General features: G+C 41.6%; 1 protein-coding gene across 3 annotated transcripts in view; it reads right to left on the bottom strand.

Annotated features, from left to right (window-relative positions):
* Positions 1-5,473: 5,473 nt before the first annotated feature.
* Positions 5,474-21,197, bottom strand: part of LOC307258513 (partitioning defective 3 homolog B-like) — a 244,188-nt gene continuing 228,464 nt past the window's right edge. For 2 of the 3 annotated variants that reach the window (XM_080038071.1, XM_080038072.1), the window contains exons 25-27: positions 14,435-14,650; positions 13,825-13,935; positions 5,474-11,817 (exon numbers count right to left, since the gene is read on the bottom strand). In XM_080038071.1, coding sequence (XP_079894197.1) covers positions 11,703-11,817; positions 13,825-13,935; positions 14,435-14,650 — 442 coding nt within the window. In that variant the 3' untranslated portion in view covers positions 5,474-11,702. The remainder of the gene's footprint in view (positions 11,818-13,824; positions 13,936-14,434; positions 14,651-21,197) is intronic. The other variant, XR_013845127.1, reaches the window with a different exon arrangement.

Below are 21,197 nucleotides of genomic sequence, written 5' to 3'. Positions count from 1 at the left end.
TGGAAAAAGAAGAACGGACCAGCTTTTAAAATAATGACTCAGATTTTTGGTTATGTAAAAAAGCAGAGTTACAGTTGAGGTAAATAAAACAATAGAAGGAAAAAGCACATTCATGAGTACAAGGTGGACAAATAGCCAAGAAAAACCCTGTTAGTGGTGTGGTCTTATTTGCTTCCTCTAGTCAGGGCTACTACATAGATGTGCATTACCTACTACATAGGTTTTATTTATTCTTTTACTAATACTGTTCATACTAATACCAGACCCTGACCAATTAGGCGCCCTAGGCAAGATTTTAGCTGGCGCCCCCCTTGCATCACAGTCATGTCCACTACCAATGAAGAGCCGTTTGGAGGCTGAAAGTTATCTGAGCCAAAGGATCTAGCTCACTAAAAGGAACCGTACTTCCCATCACTAGAAGTGGCCGTTCAATTACATGGCTGATCACCAGAAATCAGAAAGATATTAAGTAGCAGGAGGAAGGAGAAGGGGCAGGGGGGAGGGGGTGGGGGCGCTCTTTATCATTTACTTTATAGTTTATCTATCCTATGTAGGTGTGTTATTGTAGGGTTTAACTCATATTACAGAGTGATAGTGTTAAGTATTAGTAAAACAATAAATATGTAGGTAATGCATATAGTAGTTACTTCAAAACTACTACATATATATGCAATAACTTCTACATATGTTTTTTTAAAGGCATATCTATGTAGTAGTTACTAAAAACAAACCTATGTAGTAGTTCATGCATATTTATGTAGTAGTCACTACAATGCTTATTGTAAAGTGTTACCCACTAAGACATCCCCATGGAGCTGTGGCCTGCTCTGACAGGTTCAGGTTCACAGCCACTGACATTGAGACCGCAACAACTTTACCAGTGTAAAGTGTCCTACAGTATGCATTGAGTGTTGAGCCAATTGTTCTTACTTGAATTCTGTTTGTGTAAAAGTCCTCACGGCTCTCTCTCTGGTACTCGAAGGCCCAAGTGGAACCAGCATCATGAGACTAGTCTGGCAGGCATCCAGACACAAAATGAAATCTCACCCAGTGTGAGCCAGCACTGTGGACCCAGCCTGGCACACACACACACACACACACACACACACACACACACACACACACACACACACACACACACACACACACACACACACACACACACACACACACACACACACACACACACACACACACACACACACACACACACACACACACACACACACACACACACACACACACACACACACAGCAAGGCTCACTCACCTCTTCAGTCGCCCCCAGGATACAGCAAGAGAGAGAGGGCGTGAGTATGTGATAGCAAGATGCCTCAAGGTTACCACTGCAATGCAGTGTGTGTGTATATGTGTATGTGTGTGTGCGAGCGTGCACGTGTGTAGCACAGGAAAAGGGGAAACAGCTGCAAGTGGAGTTCATCACAAGTCATTACAGAACACAGGACACAGAGGAAATGTAATTTTTACACACACACAAATACTTAATAGGACACACTCAGTGTTCTTGATACACTGTCCATGACCTTATCAGGAAGTGACTCTTAGGACACGCAATACACACAAACACACACACACACACACACACACACACGCGCGCGCAAACACACAATACGACAGCATAATCAAATTAAATCTGTCACTGGTTGAACTGGTCATGGCCTGTTGACGTATAAACTGATTTCCCTAAACGTGTTGAAAATGCACAAAGTTTAAAGGGATTTGCTAAAAAAAGGCGCTGAGCTGACCTGTCTTTGTCCAAGACACTTAAGGTTCCAATCACGCCCAAAACTTGGCAAGATCTCATAAACCTTTGAAACCACCCCACCCAAATGACAGTATACTTCCTATATCCTATATGCACACAAAGTGCTGAGGGAGATGATCCAATCTGATGACACAATGGAAAAGTGACATTTGGCCTTAAGTATCACTTCTGCACATCACTGCTGATTGGTACAGTTTTTCTTAGATGCACCACCAGTTTTTAGCCAGTGGTGACTTTTAAGTGTTTCACATGATTGAAATGGATAGGTGTGTGTACGCGACCAACAGAAAAACAAACTCCTGATGTGATACATGCTTGTCACACTGGAATCTATCAACAGTCATAAAGAAAACAATATATTGTATGCAGGAAATGAATGAGGGAGGTCTGGCTAAGGACAGCCTTCCCTGTGTACAACCAAACAATCACAACTCAAGGGAACAAAAAGCAGGCTGCAAGACAATAGCTACAACTGAACAATACTTTGCCAATTAGAGACACTCACTCACACACACACACACACACACACACACACACACACACACACACACACACACACACACACACACACACACACACACACACACACACACACACACACACACACACACACACACACACACACACACACACACACAAACTCTAACTTCCACAGACTGACAGCCACTCATAATAGGAAATCCTAATTACTATGGCTTCCAATGATTATTAAAGCTACTAATAATAACTGAATAATAATTACAGCATGCCAAAGCTGCACTGGGAGGGAGGTGGGAGCGATAACACACCCAGTCAGTCATGTGAGTCAACCATGCTGCTGGGACAGTCTCTCAAACACATCAGACAAACAAAGACAAAAAAGAATTCCAGCACAAGGCCACTGAGTCAGCAGGTCTGAAGGAAGCGAGTATTCGAATACTCGTTCTAAAGAAACACACCATCAAAACCAACATTAATAATCCCAATGTACTCACTGAAAAAGAGTGTGTGAGCGCGGAGACAGTAAACTGCGTAGTCTGTTGATTAACTTTTGAACAGTTATAAAGTCGGAGTTCCTTACTTTTTCCAGTGGAAGCGAACAGCTGTTGTTCCGTTCCAAATCAGCTGTCCTCTCTGTCGCTGTAACCCGTACAGGAGCTTTTCAATTCTTCCCGGAACATGCATCTTTTTTTGGCGATTTATAAATCCATAGAAAGATCCAATATTGATTGTCTCTTGTGTCCATGTTGTATCCATTATTGACCGCATATTCCCATGATGCAAGTGCAAGCCAGTCACGGTTGATTCGCAATAGCCGCTGCATAGCGATTGTAAACAAACAGCTGAGCTAAGCTAGCGTTAGCATTTCGCAAGGCATTGATTTTCCTTCCGAGATCGCGCTAATCTCGTGGTTATGAAGTTAAGGGGAAAAACAATATATTCTTCCTCCATCTCTAGTTCCCTACTGCGCTTGGTGACGCTTTTAATTTGCCTCGCTCTGGCAACGTCAGTTGTCAACAGCTGGTGTATCACCGGTTGCGCTTTGAAAGGTCAGCGGCCAACTAGGTCAAAGTTCAAATAATTTGATTATCTATTTGAAAAGAGCGATACATTTGTATTTTAACAATTGTTGTGTATACAACGTGTTTATTTGTTCTTCAGACATCTTGTCTTCTACACCCATGGCACTCTCCTCTTTTAGAAGCTTACTCCTGGAAAAACAACTTCCAAAATGTACCTGCAGGTCTTAAGCACATCTAATGCTAATGATAGTTCAACATTTTGAATATAAAGCTTTTTGGCTCACTCTCCGGCTCAAGAAAGGGCGACAGAAACCGTTCCTTTGTAACAGTAAACGTGTCAAATGTTGAACTATCCTTTTTTAGTTGAGCAGATCTATTGGTGACATTTATTTGGTAGAGCAGCAAACAGCCCACAGCTCAAAGACTGGGAATTAACAAACACACACAGTTCCACCAAACACCGAAAAAACAGCATGGCATGTTTGAAACTCTTCTTTGTCCAGGAGACTTGAAGGATCCACTGCTGTTTAGTAACATCTCAAAAATGCATCATCCAACCATTACATTACATTACATTACATTACATTACATTACATTACATTACATTACATGTCATTTAGCGGACGCTTTTATCCAAAGCTGGAGCACACATTCATACACCACGCAGGGTTCAAGCTAACTATCGGGAGCAATTTAGGGTTCAGTGTCTTGCCCAGGGACATGTGGCAGGGAGACAGGGGATCGAACCACCAACCCTGTAGTTGTGGATCGACCACCCCTATCCACTGAGCTACATCCCCAAAGTATACAGTTTTTGCTGTGTCTGCCTGCAGCCGTGCAGCGTACAAACAGTGCTGAAAATGGGATGATCTTATCTAATGGAAAAGTCTTCCGTTCGTGCTCATTTCCAGGTATTTCTTTTTGCTTATTGAGTAACCTTGATCTAGATCCCAGAACACAGGGATCTAGATCTGTCTCAGGCTCACATGTCAACATTTGGAGAGTGACATCATCACTCCTCACAGCTCCCCGTAGGAACCCAAAAAGCCCTCTAACAAAAACACACACGCTGCTTTAACACGGTGACTTTATTTGACAGACCTTAAATCTTTCACACTGCTGAGTGTCCAACGTTCTTCACCAGTGGCCTGTTAACTTGGACCTCCTGCTGTATCACACCATGGCCTGCCCGTCTGAGCTTCAGGGAGCAGGTTGGTTTAAAACCATCGGGACGCTTCCATACTGAAAGGAGGACTCACATAGAAACTTTTTAATGCATCGATACAGCACACTTCTTCACACACAGACTGCTTAAAAAAAGAAGCCTTAGAGTCAAATCGGTAGGTTGATCTGCTAGTCTCGTTCAGCCCTTCACACTCTCTTCATTAGCTTCAGTTCAGTGACATGTTTGATCCAGACTGTGACTCCACTCTAGACATGCACTGCAATTCATCTCTTTAACCAACATAAGTTCCTGCATAGATTAACACTGAAACACCTGGACCTAAATAACCATTATAATCAGAACACTGTAACAACAAAAACACACAAACGCTCACACACACCGACACTATGTACACCCATACTTACCACTGTGCACTCATTAAAGCCTTGGCAGTGACTCAGGAGAATGTAATTACTTCCCCTGCCTCTGCCCATTGGTGGAGAGGTCCGGGATATGCTAATTAAGCCTTTGACTGATAAAACATTCCCTTGGCCTGTGTCTCATTACTGCTTAAGTTCTGTGATTGCAGCCTGCAGTCCAGCACCCGTAGTGTCTGATAAATAAAAAGCACCTTAAGCCACAGGCTGTGACTAAATGCTTCATAATGGGGAGGGATATGACCTAGCAGTGGCACGCCGCCAGGCAAACTAAAAAAAAAGAAAATAACTTTGCTCAGCCATCAGTGTGCCTTATCTTCTTTTTTTCTAATTGATAATTAGTCTTGCATTAATTTGGGACCAACATCTATCTCTTATCGCAAAGGTACAATTTATCAGCGGCTTAAATGATGGACTAAATTGGGTTGGCAATGTTAATGGTTCACCTTGCAGTGTATGGAGGGACATGAGGGAAATCATTTCTCCTGACTCATTTTTAATTAACCTTAGCAGGTGTGCTGGGCACGCATTGTGGCTTAAAAAGAAGCAAGCATGACATCTTTGACACATCCGTTTTTTTTAAATGAATTTTTGTTTAATGCAAAAGATGTTATATACATAAATATAAAATGTATGAAAGCAATAGTAGAAAATCATTGTTATTGTTACAACATTATACAAAGATTTGTTTGGAGGATTTTTTTGGGATATAGGCAGTTTAATAACAAAGGTTATACTTGTGAGACAAAGTGGTTCCTTCATATACTGATCTCTGCAAAGGGAGAAGCAGTTGTAACACATCAATTCATAAAGAAGACTCTGGTTAGTACCATCAGCTTGTACAACTCATATTGTACTGCCCTTAAACCAAAGAGCCATACATACGGAATGTTTGATATGTTAGCCATGCTATACAAAGGGCCACCATTTCTTCTTATTTTTGTATTTTCATTCCCAATTTTGGAAAAAGCAAATTCATTTGAAGTCAACTTAAGAAAACCCAAAAGGAATTTTGGTCGATCATCAACATCTATGCATGGTACCTCTTCCTTACACCAGCATGGTAACAGTGGCCAAACACTCCGTCTCTCTAGGTTTACCCAACCAACACAGACATGTTAAAAAGAATACGCACATACAAAATAAAATGCTTGTGAAGAGTAACATACATACAGTATCTCACAAAAGTGAGTACACCCCTCATATTTCTTCAAATATTTCATTATATCTTTCCATGGGACAACACTGAAGAAATTACACTTTGATATAATGTAAAGTAGTCAGTGTACAGCTTATATAACAGTGTAAATTTACTGTCGCCTCAAAATAACTCGACACACAACCATTAATGTCTAAACTGAAGGCAACAAAAGTGAGTACACCCCTAAGAAAAAAATTCCAAATTGGGCCCAAAGTGTCAATATTTTGTGTGGCCACCATTATTTTCCAGCACTACCTTAACCCTCTTGGGCATGGAGTTCACCAGAGCTTCACAGGTTCCCACTGGAATCCTCTTGCACTCATTCATGACAACATCACGGAGCTGGTCGATATTAGAGACCTTGCGCTCCTCCATCTCCCGTTTTAAGAACCCCCAAAGATGCTCGATAGGGTTTAGGTCTGGGGACATGCTTGGCCAGTCCATCACCTTTACCCTCAGCTTCTTTAGCAAGCCACTGGTCGTCTTGGAGGTGTGTTTGGGGTCGTTATCATGTTGCAATACTGCCCTGCAGCCCAGTTTAAGAAGGTTGAGTGCACGTTTTCAGCGTCATACCAAGAGGTTGGCTTTGGAAAATTGACGTATGAGTGCTGCCAGCATTGCTGCAGGGCTTGAAGGGGTGGGGGGTTAACCTGTCAGTGCTCAGACCATACGCCACACTCTGCATCATACTGGTCTGCATGGCTGTCGTCCGAGAAGGAAGCCTCTTCTAAAGATGATGCAAAATAAAGCCCACGAATAGTTTGCTGAAGACAAGCAGACTACGGACATGGATCACTGCAACCATGTCCTGTGGTCTGATGAGACCAAGATAAACTTATTTGGTTCAGATGGTGTTAAGAGTGTGTGGTAGCAACCAGGTGAGGAGTACAAAGACAAGTGTGTATTGCCTATAGTCAAGCATGGTGGTTGGAGTGTCATGGTCTGGGGCTGCATGAGTGCTGCCAGCACTGGGGAGCTACAGTTCATTGAATACCAACATGTACTGTGCCATACTGAAGCAGAGCATGATCCCCTCCCTTCGTAAACTGGGCCGCAGGGCAGTACTGCAACATGATAACGACCCCAAACACACCTCCTAACGACCACTGGCTTGCTAAAGAAGCTGAGGGTAAAGGTTATGGACTGGCCAAGCATGTCCCCAGACCTAAACCCTATTGAGCATCTTTGGGGCTTCTTAAAACAGGAGATGGAGGAGCGCAAGGTCTCCAGTATCCACCAGCTCCGTGATGTTGTCATGAATGAGGGGAAGAGGATTCCAGTGGCAACCTGTGAAGCTCTGGTGAACACCATGCCCATGAGGGTTAAGGTAGTGCTGGAAAATAATGGTGGCCACACAAAATATTGACACTTTGGGCCCAATTTGGACATTTTAACTCAGGGGTGTACTCACTTTTGTAACCGGCAGTTTAGACATTAATGGCTGTGTGTCGAGTTATTTTGAGGGGACAGTAAATTTACACTGTTATATAAGCTGTACACACGCTACTTTACATTGTATCAAAGTGTCATTTATTCAGTGTTGTCCCATGAAAAGATATAATGAAATATTTGAAGAAATGTGAGGGGTGTACTCACTTTTGTGAGATACTGTATATGACTTGTACACTAATATAAGAGGAGTAACAATAAAACACCTTCATGTAGTGTTCGCATCTCCAAACACACACTGATAGCCAAGCAGAAGCTTCAGCAGCCAGCATTCTGATAACCACAGTAAAGAAAGTCTGGTCATTCTGTCTAAAAAGATGTGCAAAATATGTTCGGAGTAATGACACACTCATTGTGACCCCAGTAGATACTTTTTCACTGTTGCTCGCGCTTTACACTGTAACACATGGGATTATCCACACTAAACTGACCTTTTGGTAATGATGTGCACACATATTTTTGTTTTGGTATACTGGAAACAGACGCACACACTTTTAACTCTAGTTGTATTTTCTCATCAGCTGGAAAGTCCTGGGACCATAAAACCACATTTTATTTTTTGTTTTCTTTATAAATGTTGCCGATAACCTTTTAATGTTCTTTCCTCCAATCTCAATTTAAACATTTTAAACTGAGCTAAAGGAGTGAATGCTTTAAAGGGGGCACGTCCACCACCAGGCCCATGTACTTTATTATTATAGTTAAAGTAATAGCTACTTTGACATTTTAAATATATTTTTAATACTGGTGCTGAAAAGTATGATAATCAAAGCATGAAACAGATACATACTGTATTTGTAAGTCATTCCTAAAGTCACTACATTCAGTCAATAGGAGCCCACTCCCCGTGACCCTCCCCTTACTGCAGATCAGCTGCCGCCAACGTTTGAATGGACTTACACTCTTTTTTCCCCCCACTCTGTTCTTCGTTGAAAAGCTCTCTCTCAATCAAAACATTGCAGACCGTGAAGGCTTTGGGCTCCGTGCACTGCATCTGTTCCTCCACCTCCCTCCCTCCATCCATACTTCCAGTCTGTCACTTGTTAATCTCTCTTTATCAACACCCCCTCCTCCCTCTCTACGTCCTTCTGCTTCATTTCCCTTCTATCTCCCTCACTTCCATTCCTTTTTTTCTTCTCTCTTTTTCCTCAGTCTTAATTCTGTAATTAAGACTATACCTGCCCGCCTACTTCCCTCTTTCCAATTAAGATCAAACAAACGAGCGAATGAGATGCTTTCGAAAAATAAAATAAAAATAAAAACCCCCATTTTACATTCCTTTGCATGTGTTTCAATCAAATGACACTTTCAACATCCACTTGATCAGATTACCAGAAAGGAAATTTACCAAATCCTGAAATGTCTTTTTATTATATATAGGCTATATATATATTTTTTTACATGTTTAATCTCCAATGAAAATGAATACTGCTGAGCTTGATGGAGTGAGACATGAAATGTAAAGCTAGGCACAGACTCTTAGTAACACTTAATTGGCGGTTTAGTAAGTGGCTAAATGGATATAGTACGCTGCGGTGCGGCACTGAGAAGAGCACTCTGAAGCTCTATCCATGTTTTCAACAGGACTTTTGTGTGTGCACTTCCATAGTGACGCCTACACTAGCGGGTCACATAGATGAGCCATGAACATCCTAACCACAGACAGTATCCAGCATACACAGACAAACACAGAGAAAAAGGGGCTGATAAGCAACACAGAGTGGATACCTGCCTACAAAAGAAAAGACCATTTTACACAACATTATGGTACATTGAGCGTTAAAATAGTAATTATCTGGCAGTGAATAACCCATTGAAGTGGTTTGGTTAAGTTATATAAAACTGTTATTGGTTTTTATGCTCATTTTCAAGTATTCCCCAACTCATCTGTCTGTCTACATGCTTAAGGAGCTTTAGTACACAGGTGCTTTCGCAATAATTTTTCTTGTTTTAAAAGAGTAGAATTAAATGTGTTACTCCCATTGTGAGAAAAGGCTGCAATAAACAGCTGGAACAGTGTCTTGCAGTAATATTACTTTGGTGTCAGCATTGTTACTCAATGACCGTCTTGTTACCTTCTGAATTGTCAAAGTTGGTAAGGTTGATATTAGCGTTCTGATTGAAAGTTTGAAGAAAAAGCGCATGTCAGCTTTGTGTTCAAAAGAGATGGATTATCTCTAAATTGGATTTCTGATAGAGAACCTACAAGTATGCAAACACCCCAATCACCCTTTGAAGGATTCAATAAACACAAGTCAACTCCACGGAATAATTACAGATGACTTTGAAAGGGTAATCCAAAAAGTTTTCATATTTTCGAGTAGAATACATGTAGATAATGTTAACTATTCAAAAGAAAAAACGTAGGCCCAATAATGCTGATATGGTCTTGAGAAGAATATAAATGAATGGTGATTTGAAATTGAGTTCTGTGTGGTTTACAATGCTGTTGTACTAGTAAGGCTTAAGGCCAGGACACACCGGCCCGAAAATCGCCGTCGGAGAGTCTGGAAGGGGCGGGGACACGAATCTGTTTGGTGTGTGCCATGACGTCGGTCGTCGTAGATGTCGTCGGGCTTCTTTTTAGCGGGCAGTCTTTCAGTTGGAGCAATTTGATTGGTGGAGGGCTAGCGAATCAGTGAAGCCCGGAAGTGAGGCGGGTAGCACAAACAGCTAACAACAGCTAGCCATTGTTTTAATGTGTTTGTTTGTTTCGTTCAGCGAGTACTCACGTGCATCAACCCTTGTTGACTGCTCGACACCATGCTCGACACTCTCTGCTAAAAATGGTGCTCTTTATGGTCCATAAATATAAATACGTATTTCTATCTATGTTTATGGACTAGACAGCTTTCCCATCATTTCCGGCTTCCATATTTTTTTGGGCCACAATACAGATTAGCGCCGCCTGCTGTTATGGAGACATTACATCCTGCGCAAGCGCAGAGCGTACGGAAAGTCAGCAGTCGGCTCAGTGTGTTATTGGCACTTTTTTGGCCGCGACGGGCAGACTGGAGCTACCTGAAACGGCAGACTCCATTTTGGGGTAGTCGGACCGGTGTGTCCTGGCCTTTAGGGTTAGTAAAAGGGTCACTCCTAACGTTCTGTACCAACAGCCCAGCGTGCTTCAGATTTGGATCATACTATGTATTTTAATCTCATCTCTACTACAAGCAATATTTCGGATTAAAATGAAAGGCAATCATAGCATTATTAAAAAAGTATTAAACTGCATGGTAATACATACAGTGCTCTGCTTTACTTTAGTGCACTTCAATTATCTAACTGTTTCCATAATTAATAAAAAAAGCAACACAATACTGTACGTGATACATTGGACTAGTCACGGGTGTAAAATCGGTACCTTTTTTTAAAGATGGGTTGAGTGGCATTCTCCCTGTTTGGCAATCGGCCTCAAAATGCACTACACATGCTGCATCGGAAATATAACTGCCGTGTAGAGTTAATCTGGCATGGATGGATATACTGTCTTCTAATTTAAGAGGTACGAGGATTTTTCTTTTGCTTCAGCTGCCGTTACTAACAGAGCAAAGCATCATCAGGCAGATGTTTTTGTTGCAAAGGGTTCAAACGTAAGAGCATTTTGACTTTTTACATCAACTTCTACATCTCAACTGAGTTCCCAGAGGAGACTCAAATCAAGTCTGAATAATAAATCTGGCTTCACCCCCCCACCCCCACCCCCCAACATTATTTTGTTTGTCTTGTTTGTGGAGTGGCAGTGGTAAAATAATGAGTGTTGGTACAGCTGCATGTATGCATTTATTGCTTTCATATAAATGGAACCAATGACCTTGGTTGCTCTGCCTGATTCTTGAATGAATCGAGTATAGTGAAAAGTAAAAAAAAATAAAAAAAACCCTGTTCATTTTATACTGCGGGAAGACTCAAAGCAATTTAAATGACTTCAAACAACAAGACATGATGCTTCACGCCAGGCCCCTCTATAATTAACCTCCTTTACCTTGCCTGTCTGTGCATTACCATATACTTCAAACAGCGTAGGCAATGTTTGATAATGATGGTGATTCAAATCATCGAATTAAGAGGTTTCAACCCTGTTTCATTGTGCTGCCCAAAGCAGGCAGAGCTGCATGACACAAAGCTAGTAAGCGCATTTTCCATCTCCATGCCTGATTGGTCTACACAGCTGCGGTCATGGCATTCTTCTGTCTCTGGTTGGTTTGGTGCTGCTGCTGCTGTCTTCCTCCCTCCCCACTGTAGCCATACTGGTCCTGACCGGGGTCCACCATGTGCCTGGAACCAATCAAACAATTCAGATTATCCTTGGCATAGTGACATTCTGTGCTCTTACTTAAAGGTTCAGTAAGCGATTTATTTATGTTAATATAAGTGTTAAATCACTTTATTCATACAGTGATTACTTATATAGTGTGTGCGTTTCATAAAGCCGATCTCTCTGTCACCCGCTTTGCATGTAATCGGCAAATACACTTTTCGGGGATCCCACTACTGATAATCAGAAGAGAGAACACTACAAACCGGCACCCGTCTCACTGCCGGTGCACGTGCAGAGCGACAGATGGGTGAATGTGTATGCGCCTACAATGGCGGAGCAGGTAAAAATCCTTCCCAATGTCTGTTTTGATGGTTTTAATCATGTTTCATCACACTTACGGATCTGAGATGATGCTAGATAACTTGCCGCTTAAAGACCGCAGTGCATTAATGTGGTGACGTGGGGACGAGGGAGGGGACTGCTAACTGCAGTCACTGAGAGGAAGTTAGCCAAACTGACCATTCCGCTTACTGAACCTTTAATATGCATTGCTGTAGAATTATATTCCACCAAGCTGCTTTCTTTTGTAATTTATGGAATGACGAGTTGCTGCTTCTTTCCTTTTTAGTGAATTTCAATTTCCAGAACACTCCTCAGGTGCTAAAACTGTGTGTTGGCAAAGGACTACACGATACAATACGCATCACGATACATGGGTCACGGTATGTTATATCACAAAACATTGCGATACAAGGCATATTGTAATGTATTGTGATATTTAGCAGGGTTCCGGGAATTTTCAAAGTTGGAAACTTTCCATGGGAATTAACAGGAATTTATGGGAATTAACAGGAATTTGGGGAATTAACGGGAATAAACAGGAATTTACTAAATTTGAAGCAACCCATATGTACTAAATCCTTCTAACTGTGTTATTTCAGTCCTGACAAACGTTCTAGACAGTAAAAAGCAATGTTTTCAACTAAGTTTTATAGTATTTATGAACATTTAATTTCAAATCAGATTTTTTTTTAAAGCTTATTGAGACACCCAACTTGATATCATATATTGATTTTTACTAGACCAGGTTTACATGGGCTTAAACAGGCTTAAACTATATTTAAACTATAAATATAGTTGAGGAAAATATATTTTAGCATAATCTTGACTAAAACAACCAGAATTCATGCAAGTATACTTGGCAAATTGCACTGAGCACACTGCTTCCTGCAGGGGTACTGAGGCCACACCCCCTACATGCACTGTGCATTCTGCCATCACATGGGGGGGAAGGGGGGGATTTTACTTCATTTATTGAATGGGAGAGTCAGAAAGATGTGTTATATTTTACACAACATTCATATTTTCTTGTTTAGTGAAATAATTGATTGTTCATAAAATAATCAAAAAGTTCTACTTACAAATAAATCTGTTGTCAAATGCAATGTTTTTTTATTGTATAAGTTTGCATGGATGTCTGCCTATGACAAAACATAATGTTTATATGTTAAGATTAATGTTTTGATATGAAAAAAAAATCATTTAAATGACCGCCATTTAGTTCATTCCTATAATTCCCAATGTTGAATATTCCCAAAATTCCCGAGCGAAAGTTCCCGTGGAAAGTTTCCGGAAATTTACCGGAAACTTTCCACCCCTTTGCAACCCTAGCTGTGTACAATCTTAGTAGTCTTAACATCATATCACATTATATTGATTAATTTAGCGAACAAATTGATAAAAAAAAACAATTTAAAACTTAACTTTCATTCAAATTCAATATCCGGGCAATTTTAGGCAACTAGCCGTACTGCGAAATCTACAGGAGCGGAGGTTTTGGTTCACATACCGTAAAAACCTTCAATAGTTTTTTTTTCTCCAAAATATTGTATTTTGAAGCTGAAGATATGATACAGATATCACAAACATAAATCTTGCGATATATAAATACATTTGTAAAACAAAGGAGGATTTTGGATCTCAGAATTGACTTGGAATCACTTTCATCCACAAATGGCACCCACCTGTAACCTCCAGGCCCAGGTCCACGCGTCATAGTTTCGTAGCGTAGTGTGCGCAGTGGAGGGGTAGGAGACGGGGGCACATCCTGCCTCATGGGGCCTCTCTGCTGGGAGCTAAGAGCAGAAAACAACAGGTCAATAATCACCACAGTACATTAAGGAAGATTTGGGACATGTGTTCTGTTTCACGAAAAAAGGCAAAGAAAAGCAACGAATGATTTAAGATCATAGTAAAAACTGAATGTAAGGGGACGCCCTTAGCTCAGTTGGTAGGGCGTCCCCCCCCATGGGCCTCGGCCAGCAGCGGACCCGGGTTCGATTCCAGCCCGCAGTCGTTCTCTGCATGTCACTCCCCTCTCTGCCCCATTTCAACTCTGTCTCTACACTGTCAATAAAGCATAAAAATGCCAAAAAAATATCTTAAAAAAATAAATAAAACTGAATGTATCCATGATGGAAACAATTATGAGTGACGGTACTATCTAACATAGGCTAAGCTGAGAACTTTACTTTGAGACTACAACTCATGTTTGGCTAATGTTAAAGTATAACCACTGAGTACAACAGTATGGATCGGTTGATATACAGCAACCTCCTTGCATGTAGTAATTACCTTGGGTGGGGGTAGTACCCAGGGTCGACTCCCCGAGGGTCAGCTGGCCGTGGGTATGGCTGTCCAGGTGGGTAGCCTGGATACGGCGGCCCGGGCTGGGGGTTGGGGTTAGGGTAGGACGGGGACTGAGGGTATCCCTGTGGGGGCAGGGGGTGGCCGGGGTAATGACCTGACCAGGGCTGCATGGGGTACTCTGCTGGATCCAATGGACCTCGTCTGGAGAAGAGAACAGAATGATTTTGAAACCATTTACTATATAAGAAGAAAGCTTCAAGAAATACACTTTTTTTATACTGAAATTCAAGTCTTCTGTACTTAAGAAAATATTTTTAATAGGTTTTTTCCGGCATTGCTACAAACCAACAGTTGTAATACAGTGCAGGTCCATTCACACCCTTAACAAGTGAGACAGTAAGAGAGCACAGACAATACCAAATCACTCATAATAAAACAAATTGTCCACCAACTGCTGACACTGTGGATCATGTCAGGACTTGTTTGCCATGCTATTTTCATTTATTTAAATAGGAAGATGTCAGCTAATTCTAAGTTCCTCTGGTATGTCTGTCAACCGATTGGCTAAATATTAATGAAAACCTGCTGATTATGAACTTTTTTGGACTAGAGAGAAAGAGAGCGAGAGGCAAGCACACACACACACACACACACACACACACACACACACACACACACACACACACACACACACACACACACACACACGGCCAACAGCCCATCCCTGCCAACGATCACATAGCAACAGAATGAAAGTGACATGTGACAGTTTCAAGTCGGCTGGGGCTCATTTAACACGCACGCAAACACACACAGCTGTGGTAATCCAGCCCAGTCCCGTTAATGGATATCGATTTCGTGTACCCAGTGGAAAGCAAGTACACAAACATGTGTCATCCAAATAGCTAACATTATGAGGTATTAGATTGTACCCCCTCTCTGTCTTTCTCTCTCTTTTCAACCATCTGCATTCTTTTCTCATCCGTCCTCAACCCGCCGTATCCCGTCTCATTCCCTTCAATCAACTCTTTTCTAAAAAAATCTTCAATCCTACTCCATCTATTTTCATATGTTCAAGTAAATAAATGAGATTAAATGGTAGCATATATTGAAAAAAGCCTTACGCTATTTGGATTCAATTTAAAAGATTCCAATATGGGATACACATACTTAAAATAATGTGTCCCGAAGCATGTACTTGTGTTAAAATGTGTGCAGAGCAGAATCATGTTACTCTCACTGAGTGTCATGATGGCACTTATCATTGATATGCACAGTTGAGTGGGTGGGGCCTCTAACCAATCACAGAGTCGACCCGTTGCCTAGAGATAATGTTAATGTGAACCACGACTGAATCAAACACAGATTAGTACGTAAATACTTGCGTGGAGCACACACACACACACTCGGACAGACAGACGAAGAGACAGAGTGCTGGTGGTCTTCGTGCTGACGCCTGTGTGTGTCAATTTGGGTGGTCAGCAATGGAAAGTGTCAAACTAACTACATGCCCATCATGTTTGGCATATTTGCTGCTGCCCCTCCTGGCTCCAGGTCCGCTGTCAGACACACACACACACACACGCACGCACGCACACACACGCACGCACGCAAGCACACACACACACACACACACGCACGCAAGCACACACACACACACACACACACACACACACACACACACACACACACACACAGACGCGCGCGCACACACGCACAGCACTAGTTAAATTTCCTCTTCTCTGTCAACTCTTCTGACAACCTATACGTCATCTGTCTTGTGGTTTTGGACTTGTCCTGCTTCACTTATTGTAAGTCACTCTGGTGGTAAGTAGATCAGCTGCCTGTCTCATATGTCTCTTTTCCTGATAGCCACAGCCGTTTTGTCTGCCTGCAGCAACCTACCAACATTTTAGTCAGTCAGCTGCCCAGTCAGAATGCCCCTCTCTCTCTCTCTCCCTCTCCCCTCCCTCTCTCCCCCCCCTCTCTCTCTCTCTTATGACACGTCTTCTTGCCGTATAATCTGCATGGTTTGCTATCCATCTGTGTGAGCCTGTATACCTGTGGCCCCTATCAGTCACTCATCCATTGGCCCCCGATAGTGTCACCGCCGAGGCAGAGATAAGAGCAGGAGTGAGGGGTGACGGGGAGGTAAAGAGGGAAGGCAAGAGAGCAAAAGAGGGATAAAAGACAGTAAGAAAGGAGAGTGAAATACAGAGTGTAGGGGGAAGTATAAAGGAGTGAATCAGATGAGAGACAAGGAGAAAAAGAGATGTGATTGGTGAGGAAAAATACAAATAATCAGCAATGGGCAGTGAGCAGAAGGCACATCCTCTGTAAAACATGCTAATTAAGAGTCATCAGCTGCTTTTTGAGAACAAATGACTATTATCTATGACCTGTTCAAAGTGCACACTGATTCTTTGTATGTCTTAGGCTTTTTAATCACAATGACACATAAGGATACTTGATGTCACTTTTTAATTAAACTGTGCAAACAATTATTTAGAACTGAAGCCGTGAATAAGAGAGAAAATAAGATGAAGCATAAAAAGGCCAGTGGGCCGTGAGATGAATTACAAGATAACGCTAAGATGGGGAAGGATAACACAATGTGGAAAGATAGAAGAGTGTGTGGCTGTGAGGTGGTCAATGGTTACTCTAATAAACTACCTTAAAATAATATCTTTTGGACTGTTGACCAGACAAAACGAGCAGTTTGAAACAAAGTTATCCAGGGCTGAAGAAATATGTATTTTTTTTATTATCTATCGGTTTTCACACTAAAGGATTAATCAGGGTGGGGGGGGGGGGACAAAAAATACAACTTGACAGACTCAGTCATAATGAAAATAATTGTATAATTGTTAGTTAGAGCCTTCTTAGACTCTTCTAAGTTGCCAACAATTGGGGAAGCCAGTGGAAATCCAGTGGGACCCTTTGGGGAATTCACTGTAAATCCGGAGGCAAGTTTTGGAATTCTCCCTCCAGGAACCCAGTCAGTAGTGCACAGCAGCTGGGGATTACGGGGTAATGAGGATGGAAACCATTACTGGCACACATGTGAACTAAAACACTTATATAGGCATACACACACAGAGACACGCACATTTCACTGCATAGACACACAATGCACATACGCACATGCACACACACACACACACACACACACACACACACACACACACACACACACACACACACACACACACACACACACACACACACACACACACACACACACACACACACACACACACACACACACACACACACACACACAGTCCATATTAATTACACACACACACACACACACACACACACACTACAATTCTTAGGTTAAATACAGTGCTAGCTCCTAATCACCCCCTTCCAAACCCCACATTCTCTGGAGGAGGCAAATTGGTACACAGCTGGAGATGAGTTAAGACCAAATGAGGAGGCTGATGCTCTGTGTGCGTGTGTGTGTGTGTCTGTGTGTGTGTGCGTGTGTGTCTATGTGTGAGGAAGACAGAGATTGAGAGAGATAGAAAGAGAGAAACAGATGTAAAGGATGAGAACAGCTTCCTGGCATAATGTACCAAGTAGTTTAACACATTTGAGAGAGGAATCAAAGCAAAATGAAAGAAGTGAAACCTTTCCAAGCAGAAGAGCTTTGGTCCTTGATAGCTCAGTTTGTACTATGTCCCTCTGTTCTACCTGTTCTTAGACCCTGCCCTCAGAGTAGGCCTATACTGCGTAGGTTACATATCTGGAAGGATAATTGGAGGGATTTCTCCTGGTCTGACAGTAATTGAGAGTAACGTGATCCTTTCTAATGCCGTGGTATTTAAAAGATTTTCTGATGGATTTAGGAGGAAACAAGGGGGTTGTTATATGTCCTCTGCACCTGTCACGCACACACTTTCACTTACTCTTCCTAAAAAGGCCTGGATACAGCTGTTATACTCATATGACGCACAGGCCCCGCATGCACACACTCGCGCGCGCGCACACACACACACACGCACACGCACGCACACACACACACACACACACACACACACACACACACACACACACACACACACACACACACACACACACACACACACACACACACACACACACACACACACACACACACACACACACACACACACACACACACACACACACACACACACACACACACACACAAATGCACATCATTGATCATCCCAGCCTCTCAGAGACACACAAATAACTTAGAGAACTAAGAAAGAGTGACAAGACGTAGAGTTGTTATAGCCAACGACAGCCGCGTCCGAGATGGATTGTCTCATTAAAACCAATCACTAAAGCACAAACACAAACAAGACTGCTTCAAAATAAGAGTTGGGTTGCAAAGGGATGGACCATTTTGGTAAATTCCATGGGAAAGCTCGGGAATTTTTGGGAAAATATTTAAAACTGTTAATCACTGGAATTACCTAGATATTAGGGTAATTTAAATGAACTCTATCATATCCAACCAAAACATATATATTATATAGTATATCAGTATATACATATATTGTCATAAGCAGACATCCTTGCAAAAGAATAGGCCTACAATTAATAAACATTACATTTCAATGGGCTAAAACATGTGGCCTAGTGTCCAGTGTTCTAGAAATCATCTGTGCTGTGATGGAGTGATGCACAGTGCATGTAGGCGCATGGCCTCAATACTCCTGCAGTAAGCAGTGTGCTATGCACATGTGATTGAGGAATAGCATACTGTAGATATTCTCAAGTGTACATGCATGAAATATGGTTGTTTTGCTAAAATATATTTTCCCCAAAATCACTTTCAAGGGCCAACCTTTAATTTAGTAAACTCACGTTAATTCCCATGGAAAGTTTCCAACTTTGAAAACTCCCGGAATTTTCCTAAATAAGAGTAGAGGAAAAGTTTGGGATGAGATGCAGTATGGGGTTATGGAAGGTGAGAACCAGAAGAGAGGGAAGGTATGGGGTTATGGAAGGTGAGAACCAGAAGAGAGGGAAGGTTAAGAGTTTAGAGTGATATTTAAAGTGATTGAAAGATAAGCGAGGGAAAGAAGGGGGAGATAAACTACTGCCGCTATAATTCACTTATTTCTTTATGAGTCTCTCCCTCACCTTGTGTTGATATCCATTTAAAACAGATTTTAGCTTTAGAGGTTGTGGAAGTACTTCATACATTCACATTGCATTCACAACAGTGTCATATTCTTTGTCAATGAGAGCCACTATATTTTGACAGTCTGGTAATAAAGCAGATTAATAGCTCAAATTGTCTCAGAGCTGCTGTTCGTATAATGTCATTTGGGGAAGCGCGCAGTGAAAACGGAGCCACGGTGATATAATGTCCCCGGAGTTGAACAAACTTTAACTTAGTTCCATCTTCCTAATGTGATACTTCATTATGAGGGCCTTAATCACGGAGGCATCACAGTCCAAACAACCAGGCAATAAAAGCTTAAGTGAGAAATAATGAAGGAGGGTGGAATATTTTATCTTCCATCTATGGAAGCGTATAGAAGAGGTACAGTTTATTGTTGATTGTACTGGAATGAAAATGAAAAAAACTAGCGTCATGGCTTGGGGTTTTTGCATATTAAAATATATTGTAAATTAAAGCATCCAGTTATCTATGAAATGAACTTGCAAAAGAAAAGTCAAAAATCATCTGGTACTCAGAAAAAATGCTAATACAAGTTTCAGCAGGGAATGAACAGAAGACTTGACCAATGTCTAAAACGAACTTCCAATAGTCAAAATGGGGTCCCCTTGAGCCACCTAATGTGGACTCTATAATCACATATATGATATGGTATCATGATGAACTCCATACATCTGAGCTTAAAACCATTAATTGAGGTTCAAGGATATATCTTGTTGCTTATGAATATGCAGATCTATGCTTTGTTTCTGTCATGTTTTGGCCACCATCACTACTAGGTTTATTACAATGTGTTCACATAATCATAAATCAGCTACAGTATGTGGCATCTGGAAGTGTATTCACAGTGAGTGGTGGAAAAAACAAACTCTTAACAGAAAAGAGCTGAGTAATTAAAAGTGATGGCTCTGCTGTTTTGCTGGGAGAAGCCCAATAAGGCCCTATAAGCTGTTTTCCTACTTATGGTTAAGTGGTCGCACACTGTGTCTGAGTGTATGTGTGTGTATGGTCCGAGATGGTATTCTGTTGGTTCAGCTGTCAATGTGGTTTGTTTTGGTGCTTGTGTGTGTGTGTGTTAGAGAGCCCTAAACCTCCCTTGACTCCCCTGAACCCTTGAAGTCACATGATACTCCATCAGTTCCCGCCAAACACTTAGAAGTCGGGGTCAAAGGCTAAGTTAGGGTATTATCAACCAGGGTTAGGAAGCATAGCCAATACATAGACATAACATTCAAAACATCAATATTTTGGCAAAGTTAGCCAAAGGTCAACAGCTGGACCATTGATAACTCTGCAACTGTGGTGGAAGCAAAGTTGACTAATGTTTTAATATGAATAGATGTTTTGAAAGAGTGTTTCATATTTAATACTATCCTTAAACTAAAAATAATAGTATTTAGAATGTTTGAGAGCTGCAGCAACTGACCCCCATACAGTTGTTAAGCGTTCAAGCTTTCCATTCTCTCATAGCACATAGAAGACATGGAGAGTGAGGATCAGCCTTATCCATGTATTACAGAGTGAGGCCAGTTAGCCCTATTATTATACATCCTTATAGTACTAAAATGTATTAGTACTGTT

The sequence above is a fragment of the Ammodytes marinus genome, assembly GCF_949987685.1.
Source record: "Ammodytes marinus genome assembly, chromosome: 12".
Classification (NCBI taxonomy): Eukaryota; Metazoa; Chordata; class Actinopteri; order Uranoscopiformes; family Ammodytidae; genus Ammodytes; species Ammodytes marinus.
The sequence above is the reverse complement of the archived record's forward strand: the minus strand, read 5'-3'. Positions and strand labels throughout refer to the sequence as shown.